This window comes from Montipora foliosa, chromosome 13, assembly GCF_036669935.1.
Source record: "Montipora foliosa isolate CH-2021 chromosome 13, ASM3666993v2, whole genome shotgun sequence".
NCBI lineage: Eukaryota > Metazoa > Cnidaria > Anthozoa > Scleractinia > Acroporidae > Montipora > Montipora foliosa.
The window spans coordinates 32,218,016-32,237,956 of record NC_090881.1 but is presented as its reverse complement, the minus strand read 5'-3'; the positions used below and the strand labels follow the sequence as shown (position 1 = coordinate 32,237,956).

The following is a 19,941-nucleotide window of genomic DNA, read 5'->3' as shown; positions in this document are numbered from 1 at the left end:
AGTTTCTCTTGAAGGTTCAAATTATCAGGAGTCAACTGTAAATACTTCATCTTACCCTCCACTGTAAACTCTTGATTCATAACAAACAACGCACTTGACAATATCTGTGTGCTCTTTAGAAACAAAGGCTGAAAAAAGGAGTGTATTGGAATTATTATTTACTTTGTAATTTTAGAAGGAAATGAAAAAGACTGTCTTTGCATGGTAGTGTAATCATTAAAACCCACCTTTAGTGTCGATAACATGCCCAATTTCTCTGCCTAACAAAAAACGTACAGGGTCAAACATCTTTGGTGCAAATAAGGAACATTAGTAATACCAGATATGATAACAAGTAAATTTCCCTTTAAGAATCAGTGCAGAGCCTTGCGCAATGCAACAATAATAGATTTCTTAAAAGGGAACCTCCACACCAACAAAAATAACTAAATCACTTTAAATAACAGGAAATACATGTAACCTCTGCAGACAAATTTGTATTAAAATGTTCAAAGAAAATATTTCTGTTCAGAAATACTACATGCACTGTAAGTTTCCAAAATAGCATGCTTTTGTTTTTAAATTTGATAAGTGCCACCATCTTGAATAAAGGTGAAGTGTTACAGCTCCCCTATTGTTATCATACAAAAGGTTATAACTGTAACACGTCACAACATTTATTATTCAAGAGATGGCCACACCCAGGAAGTTTGAAAGTGAATATCAGTGATTCTAAAATTCAATTTTCCTGATACAAACATTTTTTAGGAAAAAAATCAAACAAATTTGTTTGCAAAGCTTATTTCCTTCAGTTTAGACTTATTCTGTAGTAAGAGTGAAGGTAATCCCTTTAAAGGTCTAAGTTCCGGCCATACTTAGTATTTTACTCTGTCTATTACGCCAGACGATTTTACTCGTCAATGGGGAACCCCCAGAGTCAATAGGTTAATAATTATTGAGTGTCAAAAGTTGTTACATGATTACTTTGCTTAGTGATTGAAGTTTGACTGGCCACTTTTTCAACCAATTACCGTAGATGTAATACTCGCACATACAAACACAAATTTTCCCACTCCAGCTTTGTGCAATTTGCTTGCAATCACTTGATTGGTACATTAATAGGTCGTTTGTGTTAGAGTTGTTTCAGATCCGTATTGCAACTCTCAATTTAAATTCTTATTTTCAAGCTCTGATAATGCTAAATTAAGTATTTTCATTGTGGTTTTGGTGAGGGATGTTCGTTACTGTACAACAGCCCGGTAATGGAAAACAGTATTTTGACTTAAATTATGCCCAGGAGACAAAAGGTCCTGGAGCAGTTCAATTATTGATTTTAGTAAATTCTTAATTAAGATTATTTTCTTACTTGGATCTCTCATGTTGAACACTTGTACTGTACACCCTACTGCTGCAACTATTTGATTTCTTCTGACATTCCAAGACATGCAATACACAGGAGAACCAATCTAAAATATAACAAAAGACCACAGTTACTGGCACAATAATTTAATACTTTGGCATTCTAAAGATTGGCAATTGCTTTGCGAAATTATCCACACGAAAAAACAACCTCTTTGATATTAATAATGATATACTAATCTATTGTGCATACTGAGAACAAATACTGTAAGCTGGCTTTATACAGTATATTCTGTGATCAGTAACGTCCACACAGTTTCAAATCCCATGTAATGTGAAGCTGTTTCTTGAAAATAATAATAGGTCAGTAAAGTAAACTTCAGTGCTGTTCTGAACTGTGTTGGCTACAGGACCTGTGAGATGTATAATTGGTAAACTCATGACTTACTGGAATTTTATCATGAACAGCTCCACCAGATCCCCAGGCAATAATAGTGCCATCGTTAGCAGCTGAAAAGAGAAGCTTGGCATCTCCCCTGTCATTAAAAGACCACAAAAACATGTTTTAAATCAATAATCTTATTTTTTTAGAATACTACCTCTATCCCACCTTGATTGACCAATGACTAATACTCACAGTACAGCCCAAAAATAATGCATGCGCAAGAACTTCTTTTTGCGTCCGCAAGCCAGCAACTTCCTGCGGCTTCTTGCAGCTTCTTGCGGCTCCTTGCGCCACAATCCTACCAGTGGCAAGAACTTCTTTATGGTTAGAAGTTGACATGCACCGTAAGAACTTATTTCTGTTTAAAAATCATGACCACAAGAACTTCTTTGCGGCAACATCTCAGAAAGAAGGTGATATATACAAAACTCCCAACAAGACAAAATTTTTCAGGGCAATGCACGGTCAAATCTCGGGAATTATTCGATGTTGATTTTTTACTACGTTTGCACGAAGACTAGTCGCATGATAGCAATCAGAATAAATATCAGACGAAACCCTTTTGCTACCCAAAAATCCCAGTCAAAGAAATGTTTATCAAGGTACACTGTAGTGATGAGAATGGCTTTTTCCACCCAAACCATTTGTAGGACTGTCGCCGCAAATGTAGAGGAATTCATCATTGTGAAATTCACATAAATGTGAAGCTAGAATTGATTCCTGTCGGAATCTTTGAAATTTTCTCTGCATTCCTGTTTAAACATCTCAAGGAAAATGCAGTGTAAGCAGACTCACAAGAATGAATTTTTCAAGCTCACCATTTTCATTTGTTGTCTGCTCCTGAGCACGTGGCTTTACTTCACGATCGTCACCTGAAGCCATCTCTTTTGTTGGTCATTGGTCAATCAAGGTGGGATAGAGCGATTTTCAATTGAGCGTGGAAAGTAATTATTAGCAAATTGCTTTGGTTTAGCATTACTTGACTGAGTGATTGGCTCAAAGTTCTCGCACCACTATTTCAACCAATCACAAGTGAAACCAAAACCAATCGTGGCTCGCACATGCATTTTCCCACGGTTTGTGTCAGCTACGTGTAATTACTTACTAGAGTTTTGATTCGAGTTTGACTGTCTCCATCCTTTTTGATTGGCCAAAATACCCTTACTTTGGTCTAAAACTTTGGGTAAAAGTCAATCAAACCTCATCCCTTCAAAATCATCCCTCCATGACAATAGTCTTGTTTTGACTTGGCGACAGTCGAATTCATTTGATTGATGTCTACCAAAATGTAACGTTCCGAAAAATGAAAAAAGGTCATAGAGGGGCGTGCGTGTGACTGGTTGCATCTGTAATCGTTTTATTCATTTGTATTTAACTCTTAAGACAAGTGGAGTTACATGTAAACAAGTTAAACCAATAATAATATTATTTTATTGCAAGCCTAATTCAATACCGGCCAGGATATCTCAAGCGATAATAACTACTATTACTGTATTATTATCCCAGTACTTGATAACCCAACATACTGTCAGCCTGCTGTAGACATTGAATATTCTTTCACTAACCAAAACAGAAAGCTTGTGACCCATCCATCATGTTCTCGAGCTGTACGAAGTAGCTTTCCTGGCTCACCCGTTGAATAATCCCACACTTTTATAATTCCATCTGTTGAAATTGTCAAAAAGTGTAACGAGTAAAGATGACTACATGTGACATCACTACATGTATAAGGATGGAAGGCTTTACATCGCTCATGGATACCCGAAAGGACCTTGAAGCCTTTGAGGCAGTCCCACCAAAGCAACTGCCAATGGAAGAAGGACTGACTGCAATACAATGGGTTTCAATTTCACCCAAAAAAATAAAGATCATGCAAGCATGCAAGCATAAGCCTGAGACCACAATAATAATCCCTTTTCTGTACTATGATTCTCAGTTGAGTATGACACTAGGGAAGTTTGCTGACAAAGTTTCAGCGTCAAAGTTACCATGTTGTCAAGGGCAACTTCCTTCGTTTCCAAGAGTAACTTTCAGGGCCTTGACGTCACGAGCGAGAATAATTATTATTATGGTTTTCTTGATATGGCATAATTATAATGGTCTCAACACCGCACAAACCAAAATAATCTGAGATAGACTGGACTCAGGAGAAATCAGAAACAGTAGCTCTTTCATTAGTAATCAAGCAATGGAGTTTTATATTATGTATCAGAGAAAATAATTTATGCCTGTACCTCCAACCATGCAAATCTACCTCAAATAAGTCAGTGATGCCTTTACATCAAGATGCAAAGAAGACATTTAAATACTAGTCAAAAGCATATTGCCATCCAGCTTAAACTGTTAATTTGTTTGAAGAGATTCCCTTGACTCGCAGTACACGTATTTAACAGCCTTAGTGAGTAAAAAGATTGGAAAAATTGAGGCTTTGAAATATGTTATATGAACCACTAAATTTTGTCACATTCTCTAATATATTTTAAAATTATACTTTTATTTGTTTCTCCAATTTTGAATCTCCAAGGCCCCATCCACATAATTATATACGGATATTTTTTTTATTTAATCCGATGAGTTACAAACTCAGATCCAGTCTTTGCCGTGTAAATATTCAACATGGTTGCTGAATGAAATGTTGTCGCTTCTCTTGTTGCCAACTTGCACACCTAATGGTGCATACCGTAGAATCCCGGTTATAAGCCCTGGGCTTATACAATTTCGTAAGGGTTTTTGGGTGGGCCTATAATCGGGGGGGCTTATAACCCGGGGGGCTTATAATAGGGAGGAAAAAAATGTCTAAAATCTGTTCTATTAAAATGAAAATTTTAATCATGTCTACAGGAAAAAGAAAGCTGAAGTGAGAGGAAAACTACGTAAGGCAGAACGATCTCTTTATGGGATTTGAACAACCGCAACAAATAAACTAGCAACCGAAAGCGGAACAGAGATCAAGTTTAGTTGTGACTTTGATGAAATACGATTCATTGAAATCCTGTTAAAGAACCGTTGCTGTAATTGATTTATAATAATAAATATGTCGCTAATGTACCGCCTAATTATTGTTAACTGTATACGGTACCTGGTATAACAAGGGTATAACCGGGAGGAAATTTCTATTAGCAGAGAGGTGGGCTTATAACCGGGGGGCTTATAACCGGGATTCTACGGTACTTTATTAACAATAGCCACAGAGCTGTCCTGGATACTTAGAACAAATCCAGGAATGTCTGGATGGGCAAATTCCATTTGAAATGTTATGTGTGGACGTAAAAATTCTTGAATCCACAAAGAAAAAGTTGTGGATTCAAAAATATCTGGATACGTGTGAAAGGGGGCCTTATAGGATTTTACAAGTTTGTTCACTATTTGCAATTTAGAAAAAACCTTGTTCCATCAAGTTTAATAGTTATAAAATTTTCTGTTCTGTTCACAATTTAATATTACCGCCCCTGGCATTGGTTTTACAAACGGCGAGTCTAATCTGCAGAGTCTAATCTGCAGGTTGCAGGTCGCAGGTTGCAGGTCACAGGTTGCAGGTCATTGTTTCAGCAATACAGGAAGTATCTTAAAAGCTAATCTTAGGCCTAAAAACTTTTGTTTAGGCCTAATTAGGCCTAAGGTCAGCTTTTAAGAATGTTTAGGATACTTTCTGTATTGGTGCAACAATGACCTGCAACCTGCAACCTGCGACCTGCGACCTGCAGATTAGACCCGGCGTTTTACAAACACAGACTGTACCTGCTAAAATGAAAATAAATTATAGTGTAATAGTCTAACAGTAAATTGTTTCGGAATAATTATCGATGCCTTAACATATAAACTTACAATAAGTCAACAGGATCATGCGCGGCTATAAAATCTTTGCCTACATTTTCGGTGCAAACATAACAAAAAACCTGTGTTTGTCAACAATAACAACAGCTGTGATTGACTGACAAATTGCAATTAGAAATGTCATTAAGGCATGAATTGAAGCCGACTGTTTTTGGAATCTACAGTACCTTCAAATCCCACGAGAACTTCATGTTTCATTGGGTTGTAAGTGAGCGCAGTTATTGCTTTATTGTGAGAGTCTTTGATAACCGCAAGCCTTTCCATCGCCATTTTCAACGGCGATTCAGACGTCTGTCATTAAAAGATCTATTGAGGAGTTTTTGTACATTTTCGTCGCATCTTAAACTTGGAAAAACACGTTTTACGCGAAGTGAAGCAAAAGTGCAGTCAACCGCCCGCCATGTTGCCAAGGAAACGAGAGAAGGACTGAGCACGAAAATCCTGTCGCTTAGGCTCCTGTGGAGGGGGTTGTGGAGGGGTAGAGAAGGATAAAAATGGAAATTAGCCACGTGCTCGAGGTTACTGCTTCAACTGCGACGTTAGTGCGTAATAATAAAAAAGAAAAAAGAAACATTACAGGTATATCCTATGACTGAGTTTAAAGAAACTGGGTTCTGTCTTTACATTCTTAAATACATATATATTATACAAACCCTTAGAACAAATAAATAAATATTACAGTGAGTATGTGAATAGTTGCTAAATATGTCGCTTTACATGCTCTCAATTAGTATTGTCTGCCCACTTTAGTTACCGGTATCCTAGATTGTCAAAATCAATCAAAGTGAATGAGAGAGAAGAAATTGGTGTTGTACTTTCTTTCAATCTCTTTCCTCGAACTTCCCTAATTCAATAAACAGAATCTGAGTCTTGTTCTAATGTAGTTCAGGTCATCAACATAGCTTTCTCTTCTTTTCTCAGCTATCAGAAAGGCAATTCGCTTGTGATGTCTAGAAGCTTCATTTAATACCAACATCCCCTGAGGAGTGAATGTGCCCTTTTCCATTTGTATCATTCGTTGATTATATGCTCGTTTCTTTCTTTTTCGTGCGCAATGTACACCTGATCAATATTTTCGTCAACATATGAAGGCGCATTCGAGTACATAACTCTTATATAATGTTTTGTCGGCCTAGGTATCGGAGAGCCACAGAACATTTACGCATGCGCTGACGGAATGTTTGAACAAGAGAGAAAAACGCAGTACCTCCAGACACTGGCGCTGGAGCGTCGTACCAAACGAGTCATCCCGGGATTTCGGCCCGTGCGATCGCTTTTGGACGCAGTTGGCCCTTCGCTGCTTTCTGCTACCGACCTTGCCTCCCGGTACGGCATTGAGGGAGAGATATGTCGGCCCCTAAACCATATGTGACAAATCCCGCGCCTACTCACAGCTCCAAACCGCCCTTGTCAATATAGCGTAAGAATTAGATGGCTTATTTATTGAAGGGAAAAGTCATTTTCTCTGTCATGTGGTAAGCACTGGAGTCGCAGATTACAAAGTGTGCGCATGCGCCCTGCGAAAGGTAACATACATACATGCATAAACTCTATTTCGTCTCGAATTTCAAAATAACTACAGGAGCTAATGTCTTCGACATATTATATTTGCAGCTAAAATACATAGCATATACAGATACCTACTAAATACATAATATTTAAAGATATATTCAATAAAAAGAAAGGCCGCTGTACAAAATGCGGCTCTGGATTCTCTTTTAAAACCAGTAAACTCATAGGTAAGGATAAAATTAGGTAGCGCATTCCGCAACTTAGCTGATACGTAAGAGAAAATAACTAAGACCATAACGGGTTGTTCTAGGTTTACTGAGGGACAGAATGTAATTTCCGCGAAGATCGTGCGTAAGAAGAGGACTGGAGAGAAACCGTATTTTTCATATATTAAACAGAAAAACCCTTTTTTTCCCAAAAAAACAACAACCTACTTTTATAAAGTAATATAAGGAAATTTTGACTGCGCTTGTTGCATAGAGATCTAGAGTTTGACTTTAGTAGTAAGAGGACAGGTGATCTGAAAATGTAAATCTCGTTATTCTCTTATTTACATTATACCGTTTCTTTGACCCGAGGATTACGGCGAAATGAAAGCACAACTTTCTCGCGAATTTTCTATGATAAAAACTTGTTCAGAAATCCAAACTCTACGTTAACAGCACACTCCAGGCCTACTCCAGAGTATCTGGCTATAAATCTTTTCCTCTGGCCGCGCTTCAGCCATTCGATGAGGGCCAGTTGCCTCGCTCATGCCCAAAACGAATTCTGGGTAATTCTACCATTCTATGACAAGGGAAGACTCCCGATTCTCATTTAATAGTTTTTTTCATAAGTGTCGGGTCACCCAGTCCTACCAGCAAAATACCGCATCGATTCAAGGTTTTAGCTTTCAAAAATTGCCCAGATTGTGTGAGTAGGTCCTGGAATTCGTCCACAGAAAGGCCAGAGAGACAACAGAGCATTTTAGGCGTCCCAGTCTGCATGAAACCATGTGTCACCTCTATTTTCTTTCAAAGGGTTGTCGTTACCCACATTCCGGCTAAATGATGCCAGCCTGAGGGCTTCTGTGGACGGATATGGCCAAAAAAACCACTTATAAAATAATAAACCTACCAGATTCTGCTTCTTTGACCCTTTAAGTAAGGTCGCAAAATGTATGCTCTTAAAATCTCGAAAACCGAACCGAGATTCAGGGTTCTAATGACAACTAATGCTTACAAACAAAGATCGACGGTATGCGATCAAAAGTATATACCCCCAAGACCGATCATTTTAAAATCTTTTCAGTAAACTGATTAACAAAAAATATCCCCTATGTCTTTTGTAATCGGGAAGCGACATTAGAGCTTGAATTTTTCTAAGTGTCACGTCGTAACTGCGCATGTCGATTCGAAATTTCTGGCGATGTAACACAAAGAACCCCAAAAAGCAAACTTTCATTTTCAACGAGGGAGATTTCTTTGTTTTTCATGTAAGTTAATCGTGACGGGAAAAAAATAATCATTAGCCGTGAAAAGCCAAATTTTCTAACCTTACGGTCGTGAAAGCTATCCCCCCATTGAGACCCCCTCAAGAGGGTAGAATCCAAGGAAAGTTATTGAACGTGAATGAAGGTATATTAAGGTAAATGAATGTGATTGCAGGTTGATAAAGGTATATTAAAGGTAAATGAACATGAATGAAGGTGAATGACAGTAAATGATCGTGATTAAAAGTAGATGAAGGTGCATGAGGGTTAATGAACGTGATTTAAGGTAGATGAAGGTATATGAGGGTTAATGAATATGATTGAAGGTAGATGAAGGTATACGAGGGTTAATGAATATTATTGAAGTTAAATGATGGTAAATGACCAGGAGTGAATGTATATTAATACAGATGGTCAATTTTTATAAATGGAGGTAAATAGATAAAGATGAAGGTAAATGTATATGGATGACTGAATTGTGCATGGGAAACTGAATAATTTAGCGCGTCTTACGTAGTTGGGGACTCTTGGTGGGTGTATGCACAAGGTCTTTCCCGACAAAGTTGGTGAACACTTATTATTTCTCATTGGATTTCTGTTTTCTTGTCAAGGTCTTTTTCAGTCTCTTTTGAATCTCATTTGTTTCGTCCAGAGAATTCAAGTTGGCATTCTTCCATCGCTACAATCTCGATATTAGGTACTTGATTGCATTATCTTTGGGTGATGGTGTGGAATGTTTTTTCATGTTTTTGCTTCGATTTCATTCATGTACTTTGAAGACCGGGGAATTCAGGAGATTCTTTTTTCAGAATGATACCACATTCATGGCGATAATGGTTGTTTACGACTTACCACAAAAATCCGGAAATTTCGGTTGGAATGTAAATGGTAAGCCTATTTTGGTCTTCCCAAACGGAAAATTTCCGGAGAAAACGGGATTTCCTGAAAGGTAGGCCAAAATTCCCAAACGGAAAACGTGTTTATCGTTTGCATATCCCCCCCCCCCCCCCCCCATGATTTCGCCTCCCTCCAGACTCCCTCGGTAACCTTAAATGGTACGCGCCGATCGCAAATGAATTTCCCATTCGGGAGTTTTTGCTTATCATTTGAACAAACCTGGTACCAACCGGTTTCTGCTTGTAAATGGTAAACAACCAATATTGACTTTTGTTCCGTTCAGTGTTTTGTTTTGTTTTTTTCATTAAAAACAGTGACAACGGACGAACAAATTGTCAAAATAAACGTTTCATGTGAGTGCACTTACGTACCCTTTGCAATTCGTTTGAAATGTACATGTTTCATATCCAAATGCATTATGCAATTTCTTCCACTTTCCTGTGCATTACCAATTTGATTCAAACTTTCAACAAGGTATACCTTAAGGTAAGGTATTAAGGTATACCTTAAGGTATACCTTAACAAGGTATACCTTTTTAACAAGGTATACCTTACCTTGTTAAAGTGCATCGACGCCCTAATTCTTTAAAGAACCTCACAGAAAACAGGCAATAGACAGTCTTGGATATTAAGTGATCTCTTAACAGCTGTGTTTATTTTTGTGTTCTTGATAGCAAAATAAGACATTTTCCTCAAAACTATGATAGGTTTTGTTACATAACAACAGAGGAAAACTAAACACAAGTTACTGTCAATAATTTTTCTTTATAAACAATGACAATGCAATCCTCTTTTTGGACAAGGATTGTTGTGTGACAATCAGTTTCGTGTACAGAGCTAATAATAATCACTGGAATATTACTCGAGAAGAGTACAAGCTTTGATCATGTCACACACTCAACTAAAAATAATATCCTACATTGTATTATCCTATTAAGTTCTGAAAAAACACAACTGTCATTCAAAGAGGTACAGTTTTTCATGACCGGCAAATATTGTTAACATTAACTTTTTTTACAAATGGAAAAATGCTTACAAACAGTTCACATCAAAATTGCTTTGTCCAACTCAATCTTCCTTTGAGACAAGAAAGTAATGCATTTAAAAAATGCATAAGAAAAATAAAACATAAAATGAAATAAAACACAATGAAAAGGGGATAACTGTTTAATTTTGCCAGACAAAAATCATCTACTCGGTTGAATTAATATTCTACACTTTAATCAAGGATTATTGTTCGTGCTCTTTTTGCTACAATATCTGAAAATCTTTCATTGAGTGTTGCATATGTCTGAAAGGAAAAAAAAACAAACAAGGCATCAGAAAAATAGCTATCTAGTACTGTGCAAAATTAACTGTCAAAATGCAGCATGGAAGTTTCAGGCTTTCAGACTTTAGAACTCATGTTTTCCATATATAATAAGCTGCATTTATGCGCTAAAATTTTAAGCTAGTGAATAAAATAAAATGACGTCACTTTTCCCTAGATCCAACCCTCTGAGGTCCAATCGATCAGTTTGGAACGTGAGTAATGGCTGACCGTGAAATCCAAAACTTACACTCCATGTAACCAGTCTTTGGATAAAAATCAAAGCTCAAAATTTTGCCAGTCAAGTGTTAAGCAATCACACTTTCAAAATCTGAAGAAAAACAGGAAGTGATTTTTTTGACAATAGAAGTACTTGAAGAAATGACTACATGTATGTATCTTCATTATGATAACTGGAAATTTTCAAGTGCATGCATGCATGAGCAGCAAAAAACCTCACTACCATAGAATAGTAGCATATACCTTAAGCATGCCTGTTCCAGAGGCAGAGTTTTCCATAATGCTGTGGATAGGCTTGAGTGGCCTAAGAGTGGCAGGGGGCTGTTAAAGATATTCAGACATTACTATAATGTAGCAAAAAATATCTTTAATGCCGTATCTTGTTCATTATGAATGATAAAACAAGTTAAAATATAACACACAAGAACTAAATTTGTAAACCTTGCATGCCTACTCCATTATTTTCATTTTTGTGGTCTTGAAATCTGAAGGGCACGTTTTTCATGTTTTAAAGCTCCAAACAATTACATGTACATGTATTGTTCTCACTGCACAATGTTTTCAAACAGATCAAACATTTGCAACTTTTTTCTTTTGAACTCACAAATGAGCAGCATGAATTTAAGAGCATGTTATCTGTGCGACTTCATGGCTCAGTAAAACAACTCGCACACTGTATGTACCCTAAGGTCCCTTTGCTTGTATTTACACAAGTCCCCCAGTTATCTACTACATGTATTGTACTGTCATTAGCACATTAAGTTTGTGGAAACCATCATCATCATCATTTTCCCCCGCTCAAGTTATCAACTCTCTCTAACAGTTGCATAAAGTCTGATTGGGCCATCATGGTCCTTCTCAACTGCTGGGCATCTACATGTATAAAGCCCAGTGGGTTTTCAAACTTCGTCCATTTGGATGAGTTAGTGTTAAACAAAAGCTGCTTTTGTAGCGGATCACTTTCCATCCGGCAGATGCGGGCAAGGTATTTCAGTTGCAAGCTGCTCGTAGCAAGTTGGTGCTATTCATTGAGTCTTCATTTTTTTGCACAAGTCAGCATTGGACATCTTGTAACTCCAGTCCACTTCTCCTTCAACATTAACATTTTGGAAACCCCCCAAACACATTGGGTCAATTCACCAGTGATATGGAAATGAAAGGTTATGAAGTGAGTATTATGGAGGAGTCAATAATCAGAATTAATTTTCTCACTTTCAAATTTCCTGGCTACCACCATCTTGGGTGGTTGTGACAAGTTATGGTTGGCCTATTGTTTTGATAAAATTAAAAGCTTATGTACTGTATGGTATGGCAACAATGGGACAAATGAAACAAATACAATTTGTTTGGGATGGCAGCACTTGGGAAAGTTGAAAACAAAAATAACTGATTCTTAAAACTCTGACTGTAACCATTTGATCTGGTGCAATTCCAAGGTTACCTGTGGGCAGGGTGCAAAGAAAAGCTTGCCTACTGGCCCGGGGCTAGCAGATTGTTCCTGTGGGACTAGTGGGGATATCTTTCACTTAATGGAGAGGCAGTTAATGTGCTTACAAGGATTTTTTTTGGGCTAGTGAAAGTTACTTTCAGGTTAGCACATCCTGGCTGCTTTGGACACGCTGGAAAATTAAATTTCCTTGCACCCTGCAGTATTGCTAAGACAAAGTACCCATTTCTCCAGTCAAAAGTTCAAATACTTCACTTCATCTTGAGTCCATAATTTTGGTCCGTTTTACATTAAATTAATCACTAACCGGTTTAAATAAGTTGTTTGGAACTGATATTCTCAAATCTCCGGAGTCCATTTTTAATCCATTAGTAGATTTCATGCCCCGCCCACTCCATCTTCTTCTGTTTGGCAGGATCGAATTAGTGGCTTGTTGCCACTGTGGGGATGCTCTGTTCAATCTAAAAAATATTGAAAGACAACAGAGGCAATAGAAAAACCGTAAAGGTAAATGGCAAACTACACAGAGTACACAAAGTGTATTGTTATAACAAACGTACGCTGCACAATACACCTAATGATGTTAGGCAGGGTGAGTCTATTGACTCTTTTAAGCTAAACTTAAGTCGTTTTATTTCAAGAGACTTTTCAACGTTTTTGACGGCAAACAACTTTCGTACCTTTAAAATAAGTTGTCGTAAATGTCGCCGGGTAAATACCCTTGCTGCCTGCACTTGTTAAGCAGCCTATTTTGTCTATTTATATTATTATGTTAATCTTTTAGGAGAGGGCTGGGTTGGCGCTTAAACCTAGTAGGGGACTTATGTCCTATTGTTTTTGCACCTGTACTGCTTTGTACAAATCCATAAATAAATAAATAAATAAATAAATAAATACATGTAAATAAATGACTTTACAGATTACATCAGAATAAACAATGAAAATCAAAGGACACACATACATACATACATACTGCATGCCCCCCTCTCCCCCCCCCCCCAAAAAAAAAAAAAACAAACAAACAAAAAAAACTATTTTGAGAATTGAGCAAAACTATCACAAAAGAATTCAAAGCATAATACACACCTGACCCTGCCAGGGTTATTAATGGAGATGGTTAGCTGACCGGCTGTATTCCCTTTCCTGCAAAGTGAAGAATTCACAATATAATGTTACAGTATTTTATTGCTTTGATGTTTTGTGACTGCATTCTGAAACTTGTGCTTTGCAATGTGTATGGGATCCTCTGAGAGCACAACAACAACAATAATAATAATAATAATAATAATAATAATATTATCATTATCATTATTATTATTATTATTATTATTATTATTATAACTATTAGTGTATACCACACAAGTGAATATTGCTTTCCACACATTCTGATTGGCTACCTTGCAGGTGAAGAGCAAGTACCGTATTTACCCGTGTATAAGTCGACCTTTTACGGCCTCAAAAGAAGCTCCAAAAATCGCCCTCGACTTATACATGGGTCAAAGATTTCGAGCCAAGTTCCAGCTAAATAATTTATTCAAAATAAACATCATAATGTGGTCGTTGGGCATAACGAACGCAGTGGACGAAATACTTCAAAATGAATGTCATTGAGCAATTCCAGTTGAAATGAAAAAGGATTTGTTTTACTTTAAATTTTGAAGATACTCACGAGCACAAATATGAAATAGACACTGGAAATTTTCGTTTTCCAAAGGCGGAAAGCTCTAAGAAACATTCTTGTTTCTTCAAGTAAAACGCGATCCTTCAACGGCTTAGTAACCTGGCACAATTCCTCGTGTTTGCGTGCAAGCATGATCGTCATTCGTGTTGCCTGAAAATGCTGGTTGGTAATGATTGTTTTGTATTCTTTATACAAACCTGGATGATTTAAATGCTTTTGCAAACTTTGTATTTTGTTTGGTTTATGAGTTTTGTTTCGTTTGCCATGTGAGAAATTATAAGTCAAGCACCAATTAAACCTTGCACATTTCGCATCGTTTTTGAAGTTATTTTCAAAGATTGACTCCTGCTTCTGTGATGTTGTGCTTATCCTCTAAAGCCCTTTATCCTTGAACAACGAAACAGGTTAGTTTGAGGTTTACATGTTCGATTTTCTGAGAACTTTTTCGAAATTCAAGGACAAAATGCCCGCACATACAACAACCGCTGAACCACAAAACTATTAAGCGCTTGAGGCTCTTTATTTTTTGTGAATCCACAGTTCCAGAAATCGAAGAATGCAATATTAATATCCCATGAACATTTAGCAAAGAAATTAAGAAATTGCTTTTTTTGCCATCAAAAATGGGGGGTCGACTTATACATGGGATCGACTTATACACGGGTAAATATGGTACTACATGTAAATGTATTCACCTCTGAGCAAACAGAAAAAAACAAAAATTAATAACTTCCCAACTTGTGTGGTGACTGTAATGAAACAATAATAATAATATGTGATCTGCTAATCACCCTTTCTCGCAGTTGGAGACTGAATTACTAAGGGCGCAGCTCAACGAGGTCGGGCCGAAGGAGCTGTGCTGCCGGCTAGGCGCTTGGCCCCTGAACACGACCCATGTATGACCTCGGAGCACAGCACCACAGCTTGATGGAATAGGCCGGGAGTCGATTTTGAGGAGGGAGGAAAACCGGAGTACCCAGAGAAAAACCCTCGGAGTCAGATTGAGTTGAACTCAACTGAGTTGAACCTGGGTCACAGAGGTGGGAGGCATGGTTGATGACCACTAAACCACCCTGACTCCCCGATAACCTTATTGTCATTGTCATGGTGGTTACTTACCTTGCGGCTCCACAAATACATGTATCCACCACTTTTACCAACACCGAGGTGAATAATAAAATATTGTTTTAGTACATGTATATACATGCACCATAGTTTTTCGGTTATGAGGCGCAACAATTTTTCTTAGAGAAATTGCTTGTTGGTTCCAATTTAATATGATCTAAACTCAAGGTGTGTCTTATAGATGAGTATTTTCTTGCCACAAAACTCATGCAGCTCCTTTGCCGCAATCTTGTAAGTTAAACTCAACCGTGTTCCCCTAACTGTGATTCTAAAATGGTGGCCTCACACCAACGTTCACGATATTGGCCTTCAATTCTTAGCATTGTACAACAAAAACACCCCTCACAAAAGTGCTAATAAAAGCAGGATTTAAAGGTTTTCCCTAAATTCTAGTTGAATTTTGTTCAACCTTCAGTTGAAGGAGCATAATTCTTCTATTTGAGATGGGTATTATAACCAAGTATTTTGATGAGATTTTCAGTTGGTCACACAAAATGCCATCAACTTTGAAAGTTGAAGGTGCATCTTATAACCGAGCGCGCCTTGCACCCGTAAAACTATGGTACTACACAAGCTGATCCAAAAAACTACTTAATTTTTTTTTAATTTGATCAGAAATTTCAAATCTCACGCGCCAACTTCTTGGAGATGAATACAATGTAGTACTTGGCTAATCACCTCCAAGTTGACCAATCAGTCCATGCGGAAAGCACTATTCACTTGTGTGATACATGTATATGTCGTTTTGTTCCTTAGGTTAAATTGTAACCAAACTGGGTCATTTTGTTTCAACCTAGGTAACTTGTTTCAACCTTGATCAAGTTGTTTCAACTTAGGTCAATTTGGGGCAGATGCAAAATACAGGTCATTGGTCATTGTTTAACCAATCAATACAGATAGTATGCCAAACATTCATTAAAGCTAATCTTAAGCCTAATTAGGCCAAAAGAAACGTTTTTAGGCCTTAAATGTTAGAATTTGTAAATGATTACGGTTGTTTCTGTATTGGTAAAACAATGACCTGTGACCTGCGTTTTGTACCCCTCCAAAACTGACCTAGATTGAAACAACTTGATCCAGTTTGAACCAAGTTGACCTAGGTTGAAACATTAATGACCTAGTTTAGTTGCAATTTAACTTAAGGAACAAAATGACCTGCAACAAATTATATACCGTACATGTACTAAGTTTGAAGAATCCTTAGATCTTCCAGAAGGTCATTTTAAAGATCCTTCGAATATTACCTCACCAGAGTCAGAAAAACTAACCTGTTTATTCTTTGAAACTTGGCAGTCCCAGAGATATTCTTGTTTCGCAAGTTTCCTTTATTCTGTGCTTTGTTGACTCTGTTTCCTTTTGGCAATCCCTGAAATAACATCTTCAATGTTAGCAGACACAGCAGGGCTGGCGCAGTGGTGAGAGCTCTCGCCTCCTATCAATGTGGCCCCGGGTTCGATTCCCACACTAGGAGTCATATGTGGGTTGAGTTTGTTGGTTCTCTGCTCCGAGAAGTTTTTCTTTGGGTTCTCCAGGTTTTCCCTCTCCACAAAAACCAACATTTTATTTGATTTAATTTTATTAGTGTCCCCAATTAGTGCTATAGTGCTAACTCTGAAACATTGAAAAAAAATCCAGGATTTAACTGATCTAATCCAAAAACTCTTTTGCAGTTGTGCAATGGACAAGTTATTTGTTCTTTAACCTAATGTTATTATATACTGTGAGACAAGTTGCAAGAAACATTGCCAAAGGTAAACACACTTGTTCAATAACTTTACTTGTAAGTGGACATAGCACTTAATTGGAGACAAGAAAATTGCAAAACAAGTTTCATGTTAAATTGCCCAGCGTAACAATGGTTTACAGTACATACTTGCATTCCTCTCCTTTTATTGAGAATGTTCTGCCTGGCATCTTTTTGCTGGGTTTGTCTGTTTTGTCTGTTGACACGTTGTCTATTTTGCTGTAACTGCTTGGCTTTTGAGATGACCTTCTTGGTCTGCAACACATCCACAACAATAATTATTGATATTAAAATTAATGTATTGGGTTATAAACCACAAGCAAACCCAGTCCTTAAGTACACACTTGGAGCAGTCTACTGTAACGTTTATTGTTTTTCTGATTAAAAACACCAGAGTAATTATTAAACAACGTACATGTACAAGCGATTTTAAGGCAGGGGCAACAATCCAGTCTCAAGTCGATACTTGAAAGTTGAGAGTGTGTATCAAGAAGAGACAAGACAACTTACCTTTGAGTGTTATGTGTACAGTCAGAAACCCATAAGGGTTGAAACGTGTAACGCGCGTTCACAGCTTCCGAATATTCAGTGCCAACTGATTGGTTGAATGTTTCAGTGCTAAGTACCATATTTGGAAACCCCTCGCTGTTGTTGTTCCAAATATGGTACTTAGCAAATTGAATATTTGGAAGCTTGTTTCTCAGCACACAAGGGGCCGTTACATGTTTCAACCCTTATGAGTTTCTGGTACAGTACAATCCTGCCCATGAAACTCTCAGTTAACACAAATACTACTGTACACTGTACATGCTGTAACAAATTTATTTTATTGTTGTAAAGATCAATTACATATTCTTTATTGTGCTTAAAAAATTTAAGCTTTACTCTTAAAAAATTTATACAGTAAGTTAATGTTAATTATTACATCTATTAAAATTACATTTTATGTGATTACATTGTACCTTTTGCAATGGTCCCTGTTTGTTCTTAAGTCTATTTGCAGTGACCCTAGCTCCACTAATTCTTCCCTGACGTGTATTTCCTACACTTTGCATCTTGCTGTTCTTCTGTGTACTACGACGTCCTTGTGCCATGGCTTTGTTTTGTTTCCCAGCAACAGCTGTTTTTCTCGCTTGCATCCCTCGTCCTTTTTGCATAAAGCGAGCATTTTGCTTCCCTAGTACCCTTTTTCTTTGATTCTGATTGGATGCAGCTTGTTTTATTGGCTTTTTCCCCTGTTGCTGAGAAGTACCTTTCTTCTTTGCTTGCTGTGCCTTAAGTTTCTGTGCTTTACTCTTTTTCAGCTTCCTCTGCTCCTTAATTATCTCGTCTGATAGTTAGAAAAAAAGAAAAAAAATTCCTTGCTTTCAGAGTTTCAAGGTTAAGATTGACAAAGAAAATATCCATAGTGATAATAAATTTATAAAAAGAAAGACTTTTAGATCAATCATCAAGAGGCACTCTTGAAAGTTAGCAGTGAACTTACCGTAAAAGTTCATTAAGAGAGCCTATTAAAAATTAAATTATTTTATACCATGTGATCTTGAGTTTCTAATTAAAATAAACATATATCTTCTGCACTATCTCTGCCAGCTTGAAACTCTCCTCCCTCTCATTTTGCCTGGTGTGACTACAGACCTGTGACTAGACATTAGTATAGTTTAGATTGCTTTAATAAGGACAGTGCCTTTTATTGTTATTGCACACACCTTCTGCACATCTCAAGATATTGGGGTTTCCTATTGGTGGTGCTTACTAATACAAGGGTATTTAATTGTTGTCTTCGAAAAATGCATGGTTACCCCCAATTTTCTTTTTGGATTTCAATAACACTTGTTAAGATCTGCTTTTCCTGCATAGTCAGTAAACTGTGCAGCTCCTTTACAGCTACATTTACAACAGTTTGCAGTTATGAGTACAATTCAATCAAGAATTAAGTATTCGTCAATCAAAAAATTAAAGCATGAATAAGGAAACTCTCCATCCTCTTGATTATAAGTAAAACACACTTACAATGGAGATGGTAATTTTTTTCCCTTATCAACACCAGGTTGTAACTGTGCATCGCTAGTGTGTAAATGCTTACAATAAGAATGAAAACGTTTTAGTGTTTTGAATACAGGTAAGCACCAACCATGCTTCAAGCAACATGACCCTTGTAGCTTTAAACTAATCATTTTATTTTTTGCAATGATAATAACTCAATAATTTCAGTATTTACATGGGTTCGAGGCGGTTGCATGGCGTCTGATCATTTGTTATCTTGATTTGTCAGTTTCTAATTACTGTTAAGGTCATAAAAACCTCAAATAGCTCACAGTTACCTCTCATTAACAGTACGTTGGTTAAGACCTCTCAATTTCAATTTATAAAGAATGGTTTGTTCCTTTTAAAGAGAAAAAGTCCTCGAGAAATAGCAGCAAAACAGGGTCAAAAATTCAACAAAAGAAAGCGCTGAAAGCCTGACAAACGTAAACAAAAAATAAATTAATCATGTCAAATGGGCTCTATTAAAAGGATTAATGACTTGTCTTCCCTAACTTTCTTCCGGTAAAATTTCTTCTGCGCTATTTTAGGATATAAAGTTTCCTTGTTTACAATTTCAAACAAGGTTAGGCTCAAACTAGAGAAATACAAGCTAGAAGCTGGCTGAAGCTTAATTGAGACGCTCACAACAAGAACTTTTCATTTGTCACTCAAAGGTGATGTGCTTTCAAGGAACTCTTAATAACTCCAATGCCTTCTAGATTTTCCTAAAAATGAAAATGCAGCAGACTAGATAACATGTTAAAAACACTCACCAAGTGACCTGTCGATGTTTGTTGCCATTTCGTTGTGAGAGATCGTGATCGTTCTCTTCTCCCAGCTGAGACGCCACTGGGTAACCTCGTCTCGGCG

At 37.2% G+C, this 19,941-nt stretch overlaps 2 protein-coding genes across 2 annotated transcripts in view; both read right to left on the bottom strand.

Annotated features, from left to right (window-relative positions):
- The window catches only part of LOC137983028 (uncharacterized), a 41,128-nt gene extending 35,096 nt beyond the window's left edge, over positions 1-6,032 (bottom strand). Inside the window, exons 1-6 of the mRNA XM_068830189.1 lie at positions 5,785-6,032; positions 3,349-3,448; positions 1,787-1,874; positions 1,346-1,445; positions 228-260; positions 56-128 (exon numbers count right to left, since the gene is read on the bottom strand). Coding sequence (XP_068686290.1) covers positions 56-128; positions 228-260; positions 1,346-1,445; positions 1,787-1,874; positions 3,349-3,448; positions 5,785-5,887 — 497 coding nt within the window. The 5' untranslated portion in view covers positions 5,888-6,032. The remainder of the gene's footprint in view (positions 1-55; positions 129-227; positions 261-1,345; positions 1,446-1,786; positions 1,875-3,348; positions 3,449-5,784) is intronic.
- Positions 6,033-10,194: 4,162 nt separating this feature from the next.
- On the bottom strand, positions 10,195-19,936 carry LOC137982303 (uncharacterized protein DDB_G0290301-like). Its single transcript, XM_068829378.1, has 8 exons — positions 19,845-19,936; positions 18,006-18,373; positions 17,173-17,298; positions 16,568-16,665; positions 13,580-13,636; positions 12,801-12,954; positions 11,290-11,367; positions 10,195-10,788 (listed from the first exon to the last, which is right to left on the bottom strand). Exons 1-8 carry the CDS (start codon positions 19,870-19,872, stop codon positions 10,717-10,719), a joined length of 981 nt encoding a protein of 326 aa, XP_068685479.1. The 5' UTR covers positions 19,873-19,936; the 3' UTR covers positions 10,195-10,716.
- Positions 19,937-19,941: the final 5 nt, after the last annotated feature.

What these genes read in the sequence shown, in the direction of transcription:
- LOC137982303 (XM_068829378.1), bottom strand. Translation starts at nt 19,872, where the DNA reads ATGGCAACAAACATCGACAGGTCACTTG. An exon ending in AACAGGGACCATTGCAAAAG is followed by an intron (nt 17,299 to 18,005) that starts GTACAATGTAAT and finishes GATGTGTTGCAG; the next exon opens with ACCAAGAAGGTCATCTCAAA. An exon ending in ATAAAAGGAGAGGAATGCAA is followed by an intron (nt 16,666 to 17,172) that starts GTATGTACTGTA and finishes ATGTTATTTCAG; the next exon opens with GGATTGCCAAAAGGAAACAG.